We start from the raw sequence: 21,557 nt of genomic DNA, 5'->3' as shown, positions 1-21,557 counted from the left end.
GACTCGTTGATCTGGTGGATGGATCTGGAATTCTCTTCAATTGGGGCGCTCCCTTCACTCATGGGATTGGTTGGTCATCACGACCGATGCCAGTCTTAGGGGCTGGGGGGCAGTGGCCTTACACCTCAGATTCCAGGGTCTGTGGTCCAGTGCGTTCAGAACTGCCGATCTACATTCTGGAACTCCGGGCAGTGTGGAAGACACTCCTACAGGCGGAAGACCTCCTGAAGGGGTCATCCAGCCGCATACAATCGGACAATGCCACAACTGTGGCTTATCTCAACCATCAAGGGGGTACTCGCAGCAGGATGGCCATGCAGAAAGTCTCATGGATTTTTCAGTGGGCAGAAGTGAAAATTCCAGCTTTCTCAGCTGTGTTCATTCCGGGGATCCGGAATGTGGAGGCAGACTTCCTCAGCAGGAAGGAGAATGGGCATTGCATCAGGAAGTTTTTCAGGAAAAAGTAGCACTTTGGGGGCTCCCAGAAGTGGACTTGATGGCATCCAGACAAAATTGTCAGGTTCCTAGGTTCTGCTCGCAGAGCAGGGTTCCCTTGGCGTGGGCAGTGGGTGCCATGATAGTTCCATGGTGTATCAGCCTTGTATGTATTCCCTCCGTTTCCCATAATTGCTCACGTGCTTAAGAGAGTGAGGACACGGGGTACAAATCATCTTGATTGCTCCGTATTGGCCCAGGAGGTCTTGGTATTCAGACATACAGTACTGAGGCTGTCGACGGAATCCTGGCGTCTTCCTCTTCGGCCAGACATACTCAGACAAGGACCTTTTCTACACCAGGACCTAGCTCAATTTGACGGCCTGGCTTTTGAAACCTCCTTATTGAGGAAGAAAGGTTTCTCAGAAGCGGTTATCCAAACCATGCTCAGGGCTCGGAAGCCTGTGTCGGCAGCTAATTACCATAGGGTTTGGAAAATCTATATCAGGTGGTGTGAACATCAGAAAGTCTACACCTCTAGGTTCAAGGTTCTACATTTTATTCAGCGGGGTTTAGCCTGCAGTCTTTGCAGGTACAGCTGTCCACTTTATTCATATTCTTTCAGAAAAGAGTCTCTGGTGTCAGAAGTACAGACCTTCTTCTAGGGAGTTATGAGGCTTAAACCTCCTTATAGGTAGCCGGTGGCGCCTCTGGTGTTGTCGGTTCTACAGAAACCTCCATTTGAGCCTTTAAGGTCGGCTTATCTTAAATATCTTTCTTGGAAACTTACATTTCTGTTAGCCATAGCCCTCGGCTAGGAGGGTTTCAGAATTGGGGGCCCTGTCTTGCAAGTCTCCGTTTCTTGTTTTCCATGAGGACAGGGCTGTTCTCAGAACAGTGCCAAAGTTTTTACCTAAGGTAGTCACAAATTTCTATTTAAACCAGGAGATTGTGCTCCAGAGGAGGCGAGAAATAGGGACAAGCTGAAGAGATTGGACAAGGTTCTATGTAGACAGAGTAAAGGATTTTTGCAAAACTGATTTGCTCTTGGTACTATATGACGTGCATAAGCGAGGGTGGCCAGCTTCTAAGCAGACCATTGCCAGATGGTTAAGGTCGGTGATTGCCTTTGCTTACACTAAGGTAGGCAGACCGATTCCCTCCAGGATTAATGCCCATACCACCAGGTCAGTTGATTCCTCTTGGGCTGTGTTTTATGGGGCTACAGTGGAGCAGTTATGCAGGGCTGCCACTTGGTCCTCTGTTCATACCTTTACCAAATTCTACAGGTTCCCTGAGTTTGTGTCAGAGGACGCTTCATTTGGGCAAGTAGTGATGAGAACTGCGAGCCTGAGCGTACCCTCCCAAAGGACCGGCTCTTGAACGTCCCATGGTTGAGCTGTGTCACCAGGATGGACGAAAGAGAAAAGGGGATTTTTGTAAGAACTTACCGTTCTAATCCCTTTCTCTGAGTCCATCCTGGTGACACAGCTCAACCATGGGATGTAGGAGGGTCCGCAGGAGCAAGGCTTCTTTGAGAGACAGGCTTCTCCCTTCTGCATCCCAGAATTCCTCAGTTCAACTTCCAGAGCACACTAGGATACATTACTCAGTCCAACGCCTGAACATATTAATATGCACAATGAAATATAACCAAATAACATGACAAAACATGAACTGTTTAAACTTACTGAGCGTAAGGGAGGGATCGCGGTGTCACCCTTTTTTCAAGGTGATCTCTAGGTATAGGCCTGTTAGTGAACAACTTATTTTCTAGTTCCTTATTATTCCCAATTCTGTATTCGAACATGCTAATGTTATACATCATCTGCAACTTTGTACATGTTTAAAACAAATTCCAGTGCAGCAGAATGCATGATGATTGGCTGCGTCTGCGATATAAATTGGAAAACAAGCCAGGCCTCTCAGTGACACCCAGCGCAATGATGTAGGTCTATATCCGTAGGAAGAAGGACTGACTTACAATCAACCAAGTGTGCACACCATCCGGGATCCTGATGATGTGTACACACGGTGAGATTTTCCAATCAATTTTAACTATATAGTCAAAATCTAATCGATATCGCATAGACATCGAATGGAGATCGAACATGGTTTTAAGCTTTTGATCCCTATTCGATGCCGATGTGCGCTCTTGTACAGCTGAAATCGAATAGACAAACAGACCGTGCAGCAATAACTATTTTTTTTTTAAATTCAATAATTTTTATAATTTTTTTTTTTTTTTAATAACAAGCACCCCCCCCCCCCATATACATATATAACATAGGTGGTACATATATCAGACATGTACACATATAAATAACAGTCACCCTTCTCTCGGGTGGTCTGTAGTGTGGTAGTGATATGCCAGTAATATTTATAGTAGCTAAATAAATCTGCCCAATATTTGTATATTAAGCCAAAACAAACCTCCCTCCCCAAACGACCAAAACAACCCACCCCTATAACCCCCCACCCTGTACTACCCGGCCCCAACTGAGGTGTACCTGGTTCCCTTAACTGTGCCCCCCCCCCCCCCCCCCCATTTAACTATGCTAATTTATCTCCCCCCCAAGAAATAACTGTGACACAGGATATTAAAAGATTAAAGTATATGGAGGGCTATAAGCCTGCGGCCCTAATTAGACAGAGATATCGTCTGGCAAACTTCAAAAATTATAAAACATATAGTGAACAGCAAGAGACATCTCGAATAAAAATGTGGTGTATGTTATCAGTCTGGCCATTTGTCAAAACCAGGAAAGTATAAGGCCATAGAGTCAATGCCAGCAGCTAGAGGAGAAGCAGGATAGGTTCCATCATAGGAGTGTGAGCAATTCCAAATTGATGTTGAATATATTGTAGGAAGGTGGGACAGTCCTGGGTAAGCGTCCACGAATATAGAACAGTAAGGCAGAATTGTAGGTAGGTTTCCAATTATTGAAACAGGATCTTGTGGGTGTTTATCCCGGGTGGTAGAAGCCATGCAGGTTGTGGTGTCATAGCTCAAAGGTGCTGCAATTACTTCTGGCACCATAGTAAAAGTGGCATTAGTGTAGGGAGTAGAAACCGCACATTGCTGCAGATTTTTAAGCTTGGTAATGAGTCTGTCCGTAGAGGAAGCAATAGCCTGCAGGATCTGGCACAGTGCCCCCTCCATCCTGCTCATTCGGGATATATCAGAGGATGTAGGATTTTAAGAGTCAAAGTAAGGAGTACTTGCCAGGTATGTGGCCGGAGGAGGTGTATAAATATATAGAGAGAGTCCCTTTGTAGATTCTTGTAGATATAAGGCAGAAGTACCTGCCGGGCCCAGCAGAGAAGAAGGACTATATAGGCTTCGCAGCTCTGGAGACAGGCAAGCAGTGGGACTCCAGCCCCTCCGTGCGGCCAAGCGGCGTGTCCCCAGGGAGACAGCTCCCACTCTCTCCCGCTAAACTCCAGAGAGTCACCGGCCGTCCCCTACCAAACCAGTCGACCAGGCAGCGACAGTATCACAGTCGGGCACCTGGACCTCAAACCGTTGGAGGATTCAAGATGGCGCCCGCGCTCGAAGCAGATGCACGGGGGACAGCAGTCTTCGCCGATCCAGGACTCCTCAAGCTGTCCAGTAGAGCTGCGGGTAGCGCAGGAGATACAGGAGCGTCTCCAGAGGCAGCAGGGGTATGTAGATTTCGTTTGCGGGGCCCGGGGCAGGATATAAGTACAGGATTTAGACGGAGCTCATACTCCCCGCGCCCGCTTCCAGTGCCGGCCAAGCCACGCCCCCTGCAGCAATAACTATTTAGTACCGATCTGAACTATAAAGTCAAAATTGCATGCGTGCGTTGGGCTCGCCATGCTATTCGATGCCGATTGAATAGGGATCAGCAAGTGTGTACTCACCGTAATTCTATGGAAGAAGCCACAACACGGGATGCCGATAGACAACTAGGTGATTGTTCTGAATAATCTTGCACAATAAAACCACACCGAAAACATTTATAGATTTTATTAATTTTGTACTTTTTTTTTTTCTATTCTGCTGGGCAAATGGTGTGCGGTGTCCGCTCAGCCGCCGGCATCCTCGCCTGTGCTGCGTAATGCTACATGAGACCGTGTGGACCGTTCTGGTTACAATTTATCCAAGAAGTTATCCAGGAGCGGGATCCCTTCCTTCAGACCTTTACGTTTCCGGGTTTCCGCAACCACCTGGGCGGGGCGGGTGGTGGCTTCTGTTGGGTTGCCAGGTAGGATCTGCCAGTGGTCAAACAAGCACTGCGGGAAAGCCTGCCCCCCGGTGTTAGACCTGAGATCAGCAGTGAAACCTGTCAAAGGGGGAGAGGTCATGAGAATATGATTGGCATACGCATGATACACACAAATCCTAGCCGCCATAGAGACCACAGTCACGTGGAATAATGCTGGGTCTCATCAGATAGGGCTGGTGCATACTGTATGTGGGCTAATAGTGACTGTGGCTATTTTTTTAAGTTGTCATATAGGGGGAGGGGCATTCAGTCCTAATATAGATGCCAATCCACATTTATTCCTGACCACGTAACTTGCTCCAAATGGCGTCTAACTCTGAATAAGGCCGAATGTCTTTGGATGTGTTTTAGAGTTTTAAGCGCTTGATAGGCTCCAGATTACTGTCCTGAACTATTATTGGAGACTATACTGATGGTGCGGTCAGTAGATTTTTATATTCGGGAACTTATGTCGCAGTCCGGTTGCGCCATGTGAAGTCAATGACACGGACTCTATGTGATTTAGTATTGTTGCCTCACCCTTCCTTTCCTATTCCCGCCCAGGGGCCATCTCCGTGCCGCAATAGCACACTCAGGATTTACCAAAAATAAGTACTGCCTCCATCTGTAGCCCACCACTAACCCATAGGTATCATTAGATATCCACATGCTCGCCTCCTGCGTGCTGCAGGTATATAGGATAACTAGGTGATTCATCGCGCCCTACGGGCGCTCTTCACACCGGCGTAAGGGGCTGCGCCCCCTTAATTTGTGAACATTTGTATATGAGAAAGATGGTTAGAATTGTATGAAAGATGGCCTGTATTGCAACTTGAGTTATAGGTGAAATGTGTTAAATAGAGAGCATATGATGTGGAAGGGGGTGTATATTGTTTTGTTTAATTAAAAAGCGGTTACAGAGTAAGATGTGCATTGACAGTGACATTTGTGGGTGTGGGGGGGGGGGGGCTGTGTGTGCATGTTGTTTAGGTGTGTGTGCAATAGTATAGTAGAGTGTTTTTGAGTCAGCGGCTCCCCACTGGCGGAGGTCACGACACAGGAAAACAGGAGGCTGGGTAGTGATAGGGGTGTTTGGCCATAAGGGGAACTAAAGAGGAGGGTGGGAGATACTGTGCAGTTTCTGCCAGTGGGTGAGGGTCCAGTGTGGCAGTACAGGATGGTGGCCCTGAGTCAGTGTCTCCTCCTACTGCATACCTCCCAACTTTGGCATTGCAGCAGCCGGGACGCTGCTGCTGCGCGCCGGAGGCGCGTTGAAATTTTCGGGGCGTGGCCTAATTTGGGGCGTGGCCTATACTCACGGCTCTTCCGCGAGGCCACGCCCCCATTTTGCCGCTATGGGGGCATGACCCAGAGGCTCTGTGAGCCTCTAGCCATGCCCCCAGCCCCCTGGCTGCGGGAATAGACGCTGTGCGCACGCGCACAGCGTTTATTCCCCGCTGCTTAGCAGCTGACAGGGGGGACTCCCAACAGCCCCCCCACACCGCGGGACACTGCCGCCCGCGGGTGGGACATCGGGACAGGCCCTGACAATCGGGACTGTTGGGAGGTATGTACTGGGTGGGAGTTAGGGTGCATGAGAGCAGGAGGCTGGGCTATGAGGCATGATAGGGGCATGTGGGCAAAACAGCGTCAGCGACTCCCCAGTGGTGGAAGTTACGGCTCAGGAGAGCAGGAAGCTGGGTAGTGATAGGGGTGTGTGAGTATACGGGGGACTAAAGAGGGGCTTAGGGGTGCCGTGAATCAAGGGAGGGAGGGGGCGCAGGTGTCCGCGAATCGCGGGAGAGGGCGGGGGTCCGCAAAGCGTGGGAGGGGGCGTGAATTGCGGGAGGGGGGGGGTTGCGAATTGCGGGAGGGGGGGTGTGCGAGGGGTGATGTGAATCGTGGGAGGGGGCGTGAATCGTGGGAGGGGGGTCCGTGAATTGCGGGAGGGGGGGGGGGCACGGGGCGCGATGAATCACCTAGTTGGTTATATATTCTTATAGAAGGATGGTAGGATGTTGCTGTCATTCAGAATGCATTTACATAAACAGTAATAGTAGCAGTAAAAGGTCTGACTTAAAACACCTACAGTAAAACAGAACAGGTGTTATATATTATACAAAGAATTGGTTGATGATGCCTAGGTTGACGTGCAAATAGTTGTCACTGGAAAAAAATTGCTACAAGAAAAAATCAACATAGAAAGGTCAACACATGTAAATGTTGACATAAGTGTGGCACTTCATTGGTGTCCATGTCGACACATGAGAATGAATATGAAAACATTCAAAAAAGAAAAATCTTCAAAAACTCATGTCAACCTTTTTCATTGTCGACCATAGCCGTGTCAGTGTTTTGCATGTGCCATTTAATCCTGGGGTTGCCGTGAATCGCGAGCGGGGGTGGAGGGGGGGGAGGAGGTGAGGGGTGTCCGCGAATCATGGGAGGAGGGGCAGTGGGTGGATGCCGTGATATGCGGGAGGGGGGGTCGCAGGGGGGGTGTGGGTGCCGCGAATCGTGGGAGGGGGGGACGCGGGGGGTTGCAGTGAATCGTGGGAGGGTGGGTCGCGGGGGCGGGGGGTTGCTGCAATGACAGGAGGGGGGGGTCAGGGGGGGGAATCGCGGTAGGGGGGGTCGCGGGGGTGGGGGGTACCGCAAACTGCGGGAGGGGGGGCCCGGGGGGTTGGCGCAAATCGTGGGAGGGGGGGTCGTGGGGTGCCGCGAATCGCAGGAGGTGGGGTGTCACGGGGTGGGGCCGCAAATCGCAGGAGTCGCCGCGAATTGCGGAGGGTGTGCTGCGAATTGCAGGAGGGGGTGTCGCCGCGAATCGCCACAAGAAAAAATCAACACAGAAAGGTCAACACATGTAAATGTTGACATAAGTGTGGCACTTCATTGGTGTCCATGTCGACACATGAGAATGAATATGAAAACATTGAAAAAGTGAAAAATAAATCTTGTCAACCTTTTTCATTGTCGACCATAGCCATGTCAGTGTTTTGCATGTGCCATTTAATTGTGGGGTTGCGGTGAATGGGGGGGGGGTGGTGGGGGTGGGGGGGGGGGGGTGGTGGAGGGAGGTGCATACCTCCCAACATGACCCTCTCCAGGAGGGACACATTGCTCTGTTTCTGGACTTTCTTCTTAATTTATGGATTACCATCACCTGTGCTTAAACACCTTTCTTATCAATTACCCTGTTTAAAATGACAGGTGATGACAATCATAAATTAAGATGGAAGTCCACAAACAGAGCATTCTGTCCCTCCTGGAGAGGGTCATGTTGGGAGGTATGGCGGTGTGGGGCGCTCACCTGGTGTGTCTGGGGAGTAGCTGTGTCTTTGCTGTGTAACATGGAGAGGCAGAGGGTGTCTGGCACTGTCTGTGGGCTCACTGGGCTGGTTCTCTGTCATGTGAGTCAGTCATGTGAGTCAGAGGCTCCACCCAGGGTTATATCTCCAGACACACTTTGAGTGACAGATGTAGCCAAATATATAAGAGATTCTGCCCTTTTCTCCTACCGCAGCAGGGGACACTGCAGTAATGACGTATGAGATAGAGTGGGTGCGTAGGAGGAGTCGGCACTTAAGTGAAAATTTCGTCTGTGGCTGGCTCCTCCCCCCTCTATCTCCCTCCAGACACCAGTCTTAAAAAAGTGCCGGAGGAGTCGGTATCCTCGGCAAGGTCTCCGCAGGAGACTAGGATTTTAGTTGTGTATTTTATTTTCTAGTTCGTTTTTACACTGATACAGGCATCCCGGAGGGTGCCTGCTTCGTTGGAGCTCTGGAGGGTCTGGTCGGTACTGCGTGCAGCTACCTTCCAGTACCCAGCCACCGGAGCATCGGCTTCGGGGACCCGCCGCAGCTGCTTGCGGCTAGCGTTACGGGTCCACGGCGTTCTCCCCCTCAGCCAGAGCAAGGAGATTTCAGGGGGCGGCTAGAGAGAGCGCGCTGGCCGGGCAGTATCGTCGCGTCGGCAGCGCGACGATGACGTCATCATATCCGGCGGGCGCGGGAAGAGTGGCTTGTGGGAGGTCCTTCTTCCGCGCGGACGCCATTAAGGAGAGGTGACTGCTGCTACACAGAGTCTCCAGGCTGGTTCGCTTTCCTGAGGCTTCATTCAGCGCTGTCTTCCGCTGCTACAGGGTACTGTGAGTAACGGAGGTTTTCTACACACACACACACGCATTGGGAGAGTTGTGGCTCCTCTCTCCCTGTTGACACCCAGACTCTAGGCTTTGTTCTTTATTAGGAGATTGAGCTCTAAGGGGTGTTTGGGGTGTGTGTGTTTGAGGTGAGCTGGTGTGTCTCTGTGGTTACTGGGACACCTGGGCAGTTATGGCTGGGAAGGGTACTTCTTCCAAGGCAGCTGTTAAGCTGTATGCTTGTAAAAGCTGCAAGGGACAATATACACAGCACACTAAGGGTGTTTCACTCTGTGCTCCCTGTTATGATTTATCAAAGGCTTCTGCATCTGTTCCTCAGACTCCTATTGCTGTGGATCCTATTCACAGTGTGTTAGCTAATTTAACTGCTGAATTGGTGGCCTCTAGAAAGGACAGGGAGCGCATGCAGTCTCAGCTTTCTAGCATGGCTGCTGCGGAACCTGGTTGGGCCAAGACACTTATTTCTTCGGTGGATTCTCTGTCTCAGTCGCTGGCTGGCACTGCACAGAGGATGCCTCCTTCACAGGTAGCTGCCAAAAGGAAGGCAGGGGTGTCTTTGGCTATCCCTCATCATGCAGATGATGATGATGGGTTAGAGGTTTTAGAGGATGGTGAGTATGTAACGCCACAGGTTCAGGATTCTCCTCAGGAGGTTTTGGATGAAGAGGACGCTCAGGGAGTGGACGGCCTTATCAGGGCTGTAAGGTCTACTCTAAATCTAGAAGAGACGCGGGCTCCGCCTCAGGTCTCTATCTTTGGCCGTGTGCAGAAGGCGCCAGTGTATTTTCCAGACTCGGCTGAGCTGGATAATCCATTGTTAGATATCTGGAAAACTCCGGATAAGAAATTTCAGATTTCTTCTCGCTTAAAATCTCTTTATCCCTTCTCCCCTGAATCCAGGGAAAAATGGGAGGCTCCGCCTACGCCGGATGTGTCTCTTTCCAGGCTTTCAAAGAAGTCGACTCTTCCAGTTCCAGGGGCGGTCGGCTTGAAGGAGGCACCTGATCGGAGGTTGGATACCTCTTTAAAGACTATTTTCTCCACAGCAGGGGTTTTGTTAAGACCTGCGCTGGCCTCCGCCTGGGTGGCTCGGGCCATGGAGGTTTGGGCGTCTCAGCTAGTGTCTGGTTTGGAACAGGACAGCCCTAAGGAGGATTTATTGTCCTTGGCGGAATTTATCAGAGATGCGTCCACTTATATTGGGGAAGCGTCTGCAGACGTGGCGTCCCTTGGAGCTAAGGTTTCGGCTTCAGCTGTTGTGGCCAGAAGGGCGGTTTGGCTCCGGCCATGGCAGGCTGAGGCGGAAATAAAGAAGGCGGTTGAAGCTCTGCCCTTTTCAGGTGATATGCTGTTTGGTGCGGAGCTGGACAAGCTTATTGCCCAGGCTACGGGGGGCAAGTCTGCGTTTTTACCATCTTCAGCGCCGCCTCCTAAGCGCCAATTTGTGGCGCCTTCCTTTCGGGCCTTTCGGGGCTCATCAGGTTTCAGAGGTAAGACAAGAGGAGGCTTTTCTTCCTTCCGAGGCCGCAGAGGAAGAGGTGCCAGAGTGGCCTCTACTGCGGCCGCCACTGCCCGCAGGCCAGATACCAAGGCCACTGACAAACCAGTGGCATGACGGTCTCGCAGCCCACGTGGGGGATTCCATTGTGGGCGCGCGTCTGTTGCAGTTTGCAAAAATTTGGAGGGCCCACTGCAGGGATGCATGGGTGCTGGACAGCGTCTCCCAGGGATACAAACTGCAATTCGCGTCGACCCCTCCCTCAAGATTTTTTCGGATAGGTCTGCCAAGGAAAAAGGAGGAATGTCAGGCTCTGCGTGGTTCCATTCAGGGTCTGTTAGACGCGAAAGTAGTGGTCCCAGTCCCGGCTTCACAGCAGGGCGGAGGTTTCTATTCCAGCGTCTTCGTCGTGCCCAAGCCGGATGGCTCGGTGCGGCCTATCCTAAATTTAAAGGATTTAAACCTCCATATTTGTTATCAGCGGTTCAAAATGGAGTCCATTCGGTCCGTGGTGGCGTCTCTAGAAAGGGGAGAATTCTTGATGTCATTGGACATCAAGGATGCGTACCTGCACGTACCAATTTGGGAACCCCATCAGTGTTTTCTGAGATTTGCAATAGACGATTGCCATTACCAGTTTCAGGCTCTTCCTTTTGGCCTGTCTTCGGCTCCCAGAGTATTTACAAAGATCATGGCGTGTATGATTGCAGCACTCAGGCTCCAAGGAATAACAATTATTCCGTATTTGGACGATTTGCTAATCAAAGCGTCAAGTCGGGAGAAGCTGGTAGAGCACGCCATGGTAGCCTGCAAATTCTTGGTAGACCATGGTTGGATTCTAAATCTAAAGAAGTCTCATCTAACACCGTCAAGGAAATTAAAGTTCCTGGGTCTCATTTTGGATACAGAAAACGAGACGGTTTCGCTTCCGTTGGACAAAGTGCGAGCAATTCAAAAGATGGTGAGACAGGTTTTGTCTTTACGAAGGGTGTCAGCGCACACGTGCACGCGGTTACTGGGAATGATGGTAGCCTCTTTCGAGGCTCTACCATATGGACGGTTTCACACAAGAACCTTTCAAGAAAACCTTCTGTCCCAGTGGTCGGGATCCCACTTGGAGATCCACAAGAGAATTTTTCTTTCGAGGGAAGCGCGTCTGTCTCTGAACTGGTGGCTGTCAACTTCTCATCTGTTGAAGGGCCGAAGTTTCAGACCGTGCATTTGGACTATTCTGACAACGGATGCCAGCCTGAGAGGTTGGGGAGCTGTGACCCAGGGTTATACTTTTCAGGGTCGTTGGTCTGTCCAGGAGGCCAAGTTATCGATCAACATTCTGGAGCTCAGGGCCATCAGGTTGGCACTCCTTCAGGCCCAGGACCTGCTCAAGGGTCTGCCAATAATGATCCAGTCCGACAATGCGACCGCGGTTGCTTATATAAACCGGCAGGGCGGGACGAAGAGCAGGGCAGCAATGAAGGAGGTTCGTCCAATTTTACAATGGGCAGAAGCTTATGCGTCCAATCTCACAGCAGTCTTCCTGCCGGGAGTGGAGAACTGGCAGGCGGATTTCCTAAGTCGCCAGGATTTCCATCCAGGAGAATGGACCCTAAATCCGGAGGTGTTCCAACTCATCACGCGGAGGTGGGGGACGCCTCAGATCGACATGATGGCGTCCAGACTGAATCACCAACTTCCTCTTTACTGTGCCAGATCGAGAGACCCGGGAGCCTGGGCGGTGGATGCTTTCTCAATTCATTGGGATTTCAACCTCATCTACATCTTCCCTCCGTTTCCTTTGTTAGCACAGGTACTCAAACGGATAAAAAGAGGGTCAGCTTCAGCGATATTAATAGCCCCAGATTGGCCAAGAAGGGCTTGGTATTCGGACTTGAAGCTGCTTCAGGCCGATCGTCCGTGGCGTCTTCCTCTCAGGGAGGATCTGTTGCAGCAAGGACCGTTCGCCTACCCAGGCTTGACGCAGCTGCGTTTGACGGCGTGGCTGTTGAAGCCGACCTGTTAAAAAGGAGGGGTGTTCCAGTGACAGTAATTCCCACCATGCTTAGGGCTAGGAAGGAGGTAACTTCCAAGCATTATCATCGTATCTGGAAGTCTTATGTGGCATGGTGTCAGAGGAAGAAGGTGGAGAGAGCGGTCTTTCAGCTAGCTCGCCTTTTGGAATTTCTTCAAGCGGGGCTGGATAAGGGCCTTCGATTAGGTTCGATTAAGGTCCAAATTTCCGCTTTGTCGGTATTTTTCAACAAAAAATTGGCACTCATTCCGGAGGTGCAGACGTTTTTGAAGGGGGCTTTACGGTTGCAGTCGCCGTATGTTCCTCCGACGGAGCCTTGGGATTTGGGGCTCCTGTTGGAATTTCTCAAATCTGAGTCTTTTGAACCACTGGATTCAGTGGACTTGAAGTGGTTAACATGGAAGACTTTGATGTTATTGGCATTGGCGTCAGCCAGGAGAGTTTCAGAGCTGGGGGCTCTGCTTTGTCGTCCTCCGTTTTTGATTTTTCACAGAGACCGTGCAGAGCTAAGGACTAATCCTAAATTCCTTCCCAAGGTAGTCTCTTCCTTTCACGTGAACCAGCCGATAGTGGTTCCGGTTTTGTCCGGGTCTTCTGAAAGTTTGGATGTTGTAAGAGCATTACGCATCTATGTGGAGAGGACTGCTTCTTTTCGGAAGACGGAGTCTTTATTTGTTTTGTTTGGGGCAGAAAAGAAGGGTTGGCCAGCGTCGAAGCAGACTCTGGCCAGGTGGTTGTGCCTGACTATCAAGGAGGCGTATGCAAGGGCCGGCATTCAGGCGCCTCAGAATGTTTCTGCCCATTCTACCAGATCGGTCAGTACTTCCTGGGCGGCTGCCAGGGGAGTGTCACTGACTCAGGTTTGTAGAGCCGCCACGTGGGTAGGCTCCAACACCTTTGCTAGGTTCTACAAGTTTGATAGGTTTGCCAGGGAAGATTCTTCTTTTGGCAGAGCTGTCTTACAAGATCCTCAGCGCTCGCCCTCCCGGGTGTAGTGGCTTTGGTATCATCTCATACGTCATTACTGCAGTGTCCCCTGCTGCGGTAGGAGAAACAAGGAATTTGGTACTTACCGATAATTCCCTTTCTCCGAGGCAGCAGGGGACACTGCACGCCCACCCAGCGCTTTGGTTCCTTTTTGTTTAGCAGTGCCTTTCCTGCCATGATTGTTTGGGGGTCCTGCTAGTTCTGTATTGTACAGATTGTATTTTTTCTCTGTTTGTTGATTGCATGATTGCATGTCTGTGGTAAAGGTGTTTACCTATTGTTCTTGGTTTACAGTCTGTGGTTTCTACTTGCCTGTCTCCTTTATCTCTCGGTCACGTTTTTTAAGACTGGTGTCTGGAGGGAGATAGAGGGGGGAGGAGCCAGCCACAGACGAAATTTTCACTTAAGTGCCGACTCCTCCTACGCACCCACTCTATCTCATACGTCATTACTGCAGTGTCCCCTGCTGCCTCGGAGAAAGGGAATTATCGGTAAGTACCAAATTCCTTGTTTCAGGCATAGGAGACGGGAATTTCACTTTTTCAAACCAGGTCTCAGCCAGAGACCCCCATTTTACATATGGCGATCGGATGCGGATTGTGTCCATCAGGCAACGGATGCTTTTAGATGATGTCATCATTGTGCCCACCAATCCACACTGTTTATGCACGACAACCATGGAATGAATTCTTATGTGCTGGCAAATCTAAGTCTCACTCTGCTGACTCAGATTTGCGGCGCCTAGCTGTATGAAATCCGATGATGTCAGCTGCAGGTGTCACGCTGCCATTTGCATGGGAAAGTCCATGAAATGCTGGGCGTGCCCATGGGAAATTATTATTATTATTTTTTGTATTTCATGGTTTCTGTACTATATTATGTTGATTCTATCTGTTAAGCGCATTGAGTCCTATTGGAGAAAGAGCGTTATATAAATAAAATTATTATTATTATTATTATATGTGGTCAGTGCAATACACATGGGCTCTTTAAGAACATACCGAAGGATTCATTGACGGGCAGATAGGCTTTTACTACAAACATGGGTGTTCTGGCAATTTGGGATTCCTCAAACACGTGTCCTCGCTTCCTGTTCAGGACGCCATAGATCCCACCAACCACCTGCTCCGGGCACTGTGCAGACAGGAGGACAGAGAGACGTCAGCTTCTGGGCACGTTCACATCCTGTATAGCAGGCATGTCCAAACTGTGGCCCTCCGGCTGTTGTGAAACTACACATCCCAGCATGCCTTGCCATAGTTTTCGCATCCTCTAGAAGCAAAACTGTGGCAAGGCATGATGGGACTTTTAGTTTTACAACAGCTGGAGGGCCATAGTTTGGACATGCCTGCTGTATAGTAGCTGCCAGTGCAATGATCAGAGCTCCAGGTCGGTTACAAAAGACAAGTAACCATAAGCCGTGGTTTTCACCCCAAACAGCTCACAGTTCCCAGGTCACCCAGTTGCTGCACAGGTGTAGACATTATTCACTGACACATTTCCCAGGCCATCCAGCAGGTGCACAGGTGCAGTCATTACTCGCTGAGACATTTTCTATGTCACCCAGTGGGCGCACAGGTGCATTCCCCAGGTCACCCAGCGGGTGCACAGGTGTACTCATTACTTACTGACACATTTTCCATGTCATCCAGAAGGTGCACAGGTGTAATGATGACTCACAGGTGCATTCCCCAGGTCACCCAGTGGGTGCACAGGTGTACTCATTACTCCTGACACATTTCCCAGGTCATCCAGCAGGTGCACTCATTACTCCCGGGCACATTTCCCAGGTCACCCAGTAGTCATTACTCATGGACACATTTGAAAAGCCCAACAGGTGGAGCTAATTATTTCACTTGTTATTCTGTGAGGAGACCCGGAAAACATGCACTGTGTGTGGTACTGAGGATTTGAGAACCTGTGCCATAATGCAGTGTTTCCCAAATTATGTCATTGCAGCCCAGGCTTTAAGGATATTCACGCTTGAGTACAGATTGTTAAAACAAATTGAGGCCATAAGGGGTCCATCCATACCTGGGCAAATCCAAACCTTGGGGTTTCAGGCAAGGTGATAAATTTGGCTGGAAGGCAGGTGACCTCATTAGATGGATCTGGTCTCTCAGCTCTTGGAACTTGTGACCACTGGGGGCCAAACTGATGCTGATGGTGGCGCACGTTGAGGTCAGTCGTCACCAGTCCACTAGATGTTCTTCATGTACTTATCAAGGTTGGATGACAGAACCAAACCATCTATCTAACCTGCTGTATGGAGAGGGCTCCAAATGCTTAGACAGTTTAATTAAATAAAATGTTAAATTAAAAAATTCTGGAGCACAGTATGGGCAATGCGAACCATGCACGTCTACGGCGGTGCGTAGTTAAAGGGGCATGACGTTGGGTGCCATAGAAGAAAACATGAAGACTTGGCCTCACCACCTGTAGCACCAGATGGACAGTAGCCCCCAGTACGACCATACACAGACTGAGAAGGACATCACATTTGCTCTTGCAACTACCTAGTTCTCACCTGAATCTCCACGAGGTAGATGGGTTCCATCAGCCGGGGCTGGGCTGTGAGGGCCGCGGCATACAGCACTCTCCTGGCTGTGGGGATGATCTGACCACCGCCACGATGGATTGCGTCTGCATGTAGGGTGACATCGTGGATGTCAAATCTGGCGCCTCTCATGTTCTCTTCGCACAAAACTCCCTGCGGGGACATCATACAGCATATATCGCCGCTGTGTAATACAATAACCATCGCCTAGCTTACTCCAGCATTTAGGGGCCTCGGTAGCACAGGAACGGCTGACACGGATAAAGCACTCGCCTCTTTGGTGGCCCATTGGAATCCAGCGACAACGCTGTCCTTGATCTCATTGAGGTACTGGACACCTTTAGTGACATCCACTAAGATGTTGGGTCCTGTCCCATCGGGGCCGAAGCACCAGATCTTTCTGGCTTCCGCCACGTCCCATTCGTACTTTTCTGACAGGTAACGGGCCCTCTGCTTCAGCTCCTGCCGGGAACTGACATCTCCCTTGTCAACGTCTTCCGCCAGGCCGTCGGATAAGGGCCGGGCTTTCATGTACAGGCGGTTGTGCTTGTTGGGGGATTTGGACAGGCAGAGCTGGTCAGACTCCTCGCTCACGGTCTCCCTGTAGGACACAACCGGATCCGATTTCTGTGCAGGGGACACAAAAACTTCATCATGAACGGGAAATATGAGAAAGTACAAAAAAATGAAAAAAATTATGAAAAACTCACGATGACTATTTGCTGTGTCAACCTTTTCGACCTAATGCATGTAGATTTAAAGTCCAGATACCCCATTTATTAGCGCACTCAAATAGACCAGGTTCAGCCACGGATATCGGCTAACCACAGAGTTTTCACACATTTTTGCTTGCGGTCCTAGGAAGCTGCTGAACTGAGCAACAATTGAATTGCTCCTTTGGGTGTCCACTAGAGACAGCAATTGGGGAAACAACTGAATCACCCGCCTATGTGTTACAATACATAGTATGGAGGTCATCAGAGAGCTCAACCAACATTGTAATGTAATACAGATGTGTCCACATACATCTATCCTCAGTGCGCTATGTCGTGTTACACATAGAGCGCGAGCACTGAATGACTTAGTGGATCTAAGCATCTTTGGATGCAACTTTTACCATTACAATGCATCTTATTCACAAAATTATAGATACGACACACAAGCAGCTTCTGCTGATTAAAATGATATGCCGCACACCTATATTCAGTGCATGACTACAGCAATATCTGCACACAAATTGGTATGAAGCAGTGGGAGGGCGCCCATACCTTGATTGAAATACATAATTGGTAATAACAGGCAGACAAAGCGGTAAGAGGGCGCTCATACCTTAATAGGAATACATGCATGATCTTCTTCCAGATCTTTAAGGCAGATTTCTAAGTGCAACTCCCCAGCGCCAGCAATGATGTGTTCTCCAGATTCCTCAATTATACACTAAAGAGATACAAAAAAAAAAAAAACATTATCCATCGTCATTGACAGGCCAGGATCACCAGCAGGGATAACACTGATGACATGCTTGGCGCTACCACTAGAATAACCTGGATTACTAATATCTGATGACATCACATTACCATACTCGCACATTTACGCTCCGTCGCGCACACGCTCACTCATAGGCAGATTTTTAGAGGGGGGTGCTTCTCTATCTGAATCAGCTCCGTATGAGTGATATCACACTTTGATTGGCAGGGTTTCTCTGTTTGTCCATAAGCAGCCATCAATCAGTACCAGAGCAGGACTCTCTGCCATCCTGCGCCGGCCCCCGAACAAGTGACATCACACAAGGGGGAGGTGCTATCAGCAACAAAGTGTAGCGCTGCCTAGAATGGCTGTGTTATGAAATGTCTGGTCCAGGTGGGAACTCCCTCCTAAAATGTTAAATAGAAGCGGCTCGCGGCTCATTGTACCTGAACCATGGGGTCAGACTTGGCCAAGCGTTTCAGTCCCTCCACCAGCTTCGGGAGGTCTGCAGGGTTCTTTGCCTCCACGGCCACTCGTACGACGGGGCTAACACTGAACTTCATCACCCGCATGTTATGGGCGTGCTCGAAGGTGCTGATTGTGCCGGTCTTCCCCAAGAACTGGTCAACGCCAACAAGGCCCACGATGTTGCCGCAAGGAACGTCCTCGATAGGCTCCACGTAACGACCCATCATGAGAATGGTCCTGTGAGTAGAGACAGGATCGGGTCATGTACAGAGATTGGAGCAGGGCTGATACGGACAACAGCCCGTGAGATGCAGCATCAGCGAGTTCCCAGAGAGACGATATTTCATTGGCGGAATCATATAAAAGCCAAAACTAGATTGGTCTGGCCTTATAAATCATTGCTCCTTTAGAACATCTGCTGGACCCACTGATGATTGCATCTCCCAGGATACTGCATTTACCCCATGGTATAAAACTTCTCCGGACTGGTAGTGTTTCAGCCACCGGATGAGACTAGAACTGGACACGCTGAAGCAGACAGCCCTGGTCCGCAGATGGGGAACAGGTGTGGAATGTGCAGAATATTTCAAAACCTGTCTCACTCCTGCAGGACGTGGGGGCAGAGGTCACGTAGGAGGACCCTAGACCTATTCCTTGCTGGAGCCCCATCTCCTGAGGCTGACCTCTTAGTAAATCTCTGTCCCTAGATTTCGGATGGAGAAATGCACATAAAATGTTCTCTGGTTCTAACAATCCTCTTCAGTGTCTGGTTCTCAGATGTTGGACCTACCTCTGGATAGGCTTCAGATACAGATCTTCTTTCTTCCCCGGCGTGTAGTTGGGGCCCATTATACGCACTTTCTGGCCTGTGGATACAATCCCGGAGAACACGCGGCCGAAGGCGTAGAAACGTCCCTTATCGGTGGTGGGCACCATCTTGGAGATGTACATCATTAAGGGCCCTTTAGGGTCACAAGTTTTCACACCTACATAACAGGATTAAATGGTTCTGATTAAGTTCTAGAACATCTCCAGACATTGCCGCACACCTTACAGAGGTCCTTACAGAGCGGCATAGATTACAGTACGCTATCTGGTACGTCATACAAGGCTGGGCTCTCCTGACCTGCGTACCAGAGACTTAGGGGTTAGGGCAGTGGTTCCCAAACTATTTTGGAGCGGATAAAACCCCCTTATCTGACATGCACCAGAGCCGCTCTCTGCTGAAGTGTCCCTGTTGGTGACCTTACCTATAGCAGCCTCGTCATCCGGCGGCCCCTCGTACAGAAGTTCACACCGGTACTTTTGTGCCGTCACAGGGGAGGGCAGATGGATTGTGATCATCTGCAACAAGGCGTCTCCGGCCGGCAGCCAGCGTCGCATGACAGCCTGCGGTACAGCAAAACAGGATGACTCGTACCAAGTACCAAACGTTACATTACTATGGGGGAAAGAGATTAGCAGCAGCATTCTTCAGTGTCCAGGACCTACACACAACCTCTGCCGGCACCATGTGCCCAACCTATCACCGATCTATACCCCAGAACACCCGAGTGAGACCGGATTGAGGCACAGAGTCTTATGGAGACTAAGCCAGGGTGTTACCATGAAATAATGTAGATATTTCCACAGTACCAATGTGTCCTCATACACCTAGTGCGGGAGTAGGCAACCTGTGGCTCTCCAGCCATTGTGAAACTACAAGTCCCAGCATGCCGTAGTTTTAGAACGACCTAATAACGGTCATTTGTCATTTTGCAGCTACTTGCGGTTTTTATAAGTGCATTTAAGACACCTCTTTTGGAAGAAAGGACGCACTGTATGCCACGTCGCAGGGACCTGATGAGCCAGGATTGGTGTAAAGGTGTATGTGGGCACATCGATACGGGTATACCCAGTATAGGCTTTTTGGGGCTTTAAGGGCTAACACCAGGATTACTCCTCTGGGGCAGCGGTCTCGGGCAGCAGCATTTCTGGGCAGAAAATGTATGTTATTAAAATTATTTGTTTTTAAACTACTTTTATTAATTATTGGGCAGTACAACACAATACAGTGTATAATACACCTTTGCCCTCACCGGTGCTCCAAATTTGCTCCTCTCCCAGGTATTCAGCACCAAGTGACAGATTGGAGCCGCCAGACACAGATTCTGGCATCCCCGTGATCATAAATCCCTGATATACAGCACTGTGCTCCTGGGGGCCATATTCTCACCATTATTCACAGCAATTTCTGTACAAATACCGCCTGCTCCTAAGCTGAGCCTGCTCTTAAGCTGAGATACTGATACATATTACTCAGGTCTGGATGATGACCTTTAGGAACCAGTGACAGCAACCAGGCAGAACGCATTCTTAGTGTTCTCAATGATGTCACCGGTTCTAGGAGAACGGATAGGCTGCACTCTCAGTGATGTCACTGGTTCTAGGAGTACAGACAGACTGCACTCTCAGAGATGTCACTGGTTCTATGAGAACGGATAGGCTGCATTCTTGGTGATGTCACTGGTTCTATGAGAACGGACAGGGTGCATTCTCAGTGATGTCACTGGTTCTATGAGATCGGATAGACTGCACTCTCAGAGATGTCACTGGTTCTAGGAGAACGGATAGGCTGCACTCTCAGTGTCACTGGTTCAAGGAGTGCGGACAGAGTTCATTCTTAGTGAGGTCACTGGTTCTCAGGGAATGGATAGGCTGCATTCTCAGTGGTGTCACTGGTTCTACGAGAACGGATAGATTGCACTCTCAGTGATGTCACTGGTTCAAGGAGTAGAGACAGGGTGCATTCTCAGTGATGTCACTGGTTCTTGGAGAACGGATAGGCTGCATTCTCAGTGATGTCACTGGTTCTTGGTGAATTTACTGTGGCTGTTGTCTGTGTAGGAATAGTGCCCTTTATGTAGCAATTACTTAAAAACAACTTAATATCATGTTCTGAGTAAGGAGTGAGAATATAGCCCCCATAGTGCTGTACCCCACTAGTCGAATATGGTCACACCTTTGTCAGTTATGGAATCCTGGGTACCGAGGGGGGGACGTCTGCTTACGCCTGGGGGGGTCCACTGATGACAAATGTAAGAGCCTGAAATAAAATGGCATCCTGCCTGCCACAAAGTCTTATTACTGCTGCCTTCCTAGAGGAGGAGAAAACAGAGACGGATAAATAACACGTTAGATATGATCCACCTGCAACAAAGGGAGGATAAGTGTACGTGACGCGGGAGCCACCCAGTCCTCACTGCGCCTCTGAGCAATGGCTGATGGGAGACTGGAAGAGAACAGTGATCAAAGGAAGAAGAACGAAGAGAAAGGACAGATCTTACACAGCAGGGGCAGAGCCACATGCATTACACAGTGTCCGGCTTATCACACGCCAAGTGCACCAATAACACGCGTGTGCCTTACATGCTCCGAGCTGGACTTCATAGATGGAACTGGAGTCTTGCAAATTCCCCTCCTCCTCGTTTACTTGTCAAATGAACTTTGTTTCAGTTAGTTACACACCCGCTCCTAAAACGGCACACATTCCTAACGAGGCACACTACTACGCACCCGCTCCCAATGAGGCACACTACTACACACCTGCTCCCAATGAGGCACACTACTACGCACCTGCTCCCAATGAGGCACACTACTACGCACCCGCTCCTAAAACGGCACACATTCCTAACGAGGCACACTACTACGCACCCGCTCCCAATGAGGCACACATTCCT

At 49.8% G+C, this 21,557-nt stretch overlaps 1 protein-coding gene across 1 annotated transcript in view; it reads right to left on the bottom strand.

Moving 5' to 3' along the window:
- Nucleotides 1-4,414: 4,414 nt before the first annotated feature.
- Nucleotides 4,415-21,557, bottom strand: part of LOC146023085 (elongation factor 2-like) — a 58,773-nt gene continuing 41,630 nt past the window's right edge. Inside the window, exons 8-15 of the mRNA XM_083155335.1 lie at nt 19,089-19,227; nt 18,629-18,824; nt 17,817-18,075; nt 17,233-17,340; nt 16,177-16,530; nt 15,874-16,056; nt 14,348-14,480; nt 4,415-4,745 (exon numbers count right to left, since the gene is read on the bottom strand). Of these exons, the coding sequence (XP_083011461.1) occupies nt 4,552-4,745; nt 14,348-14,480; nt 15,874-16,056; nt 16,177-16,530; nt 17,233-17,340; nt 17,817-18,075; nt 18,629-18,824; nt 19,089-19,227 (1,566 nt within the window). The 3' untranslated portion in view covers nt 4,415-4,551. The remainder of the gene's footprint in view (nt 4,746-14,347; nt 14,481-15,873; nt 16,057-16,176; nt 16,531-17,232; nt 17,341-17,816; nt 18,076-18,628; nt 18,825-19,088; nt 19,228-21,557) is intronic.

The sequence above is a fragment of the Crinia signifera genome, chromosome 1, assembly GCF_055691185.1.
Source record: "Crinia signifera chromosome 1, ASM5569118v1, whole genome shotgun sequence".
Taxonomy (NCBI): Eukaryota; Metazoa; Chordata; class Amphibia; order Anura; family Myobatrachidae; genus Crinia; species Crinia signifera.
Note: the sequence above shows the minus strand (reverse complement) of the source record. Positions and strands in the feature narration are given on the sequence as shown.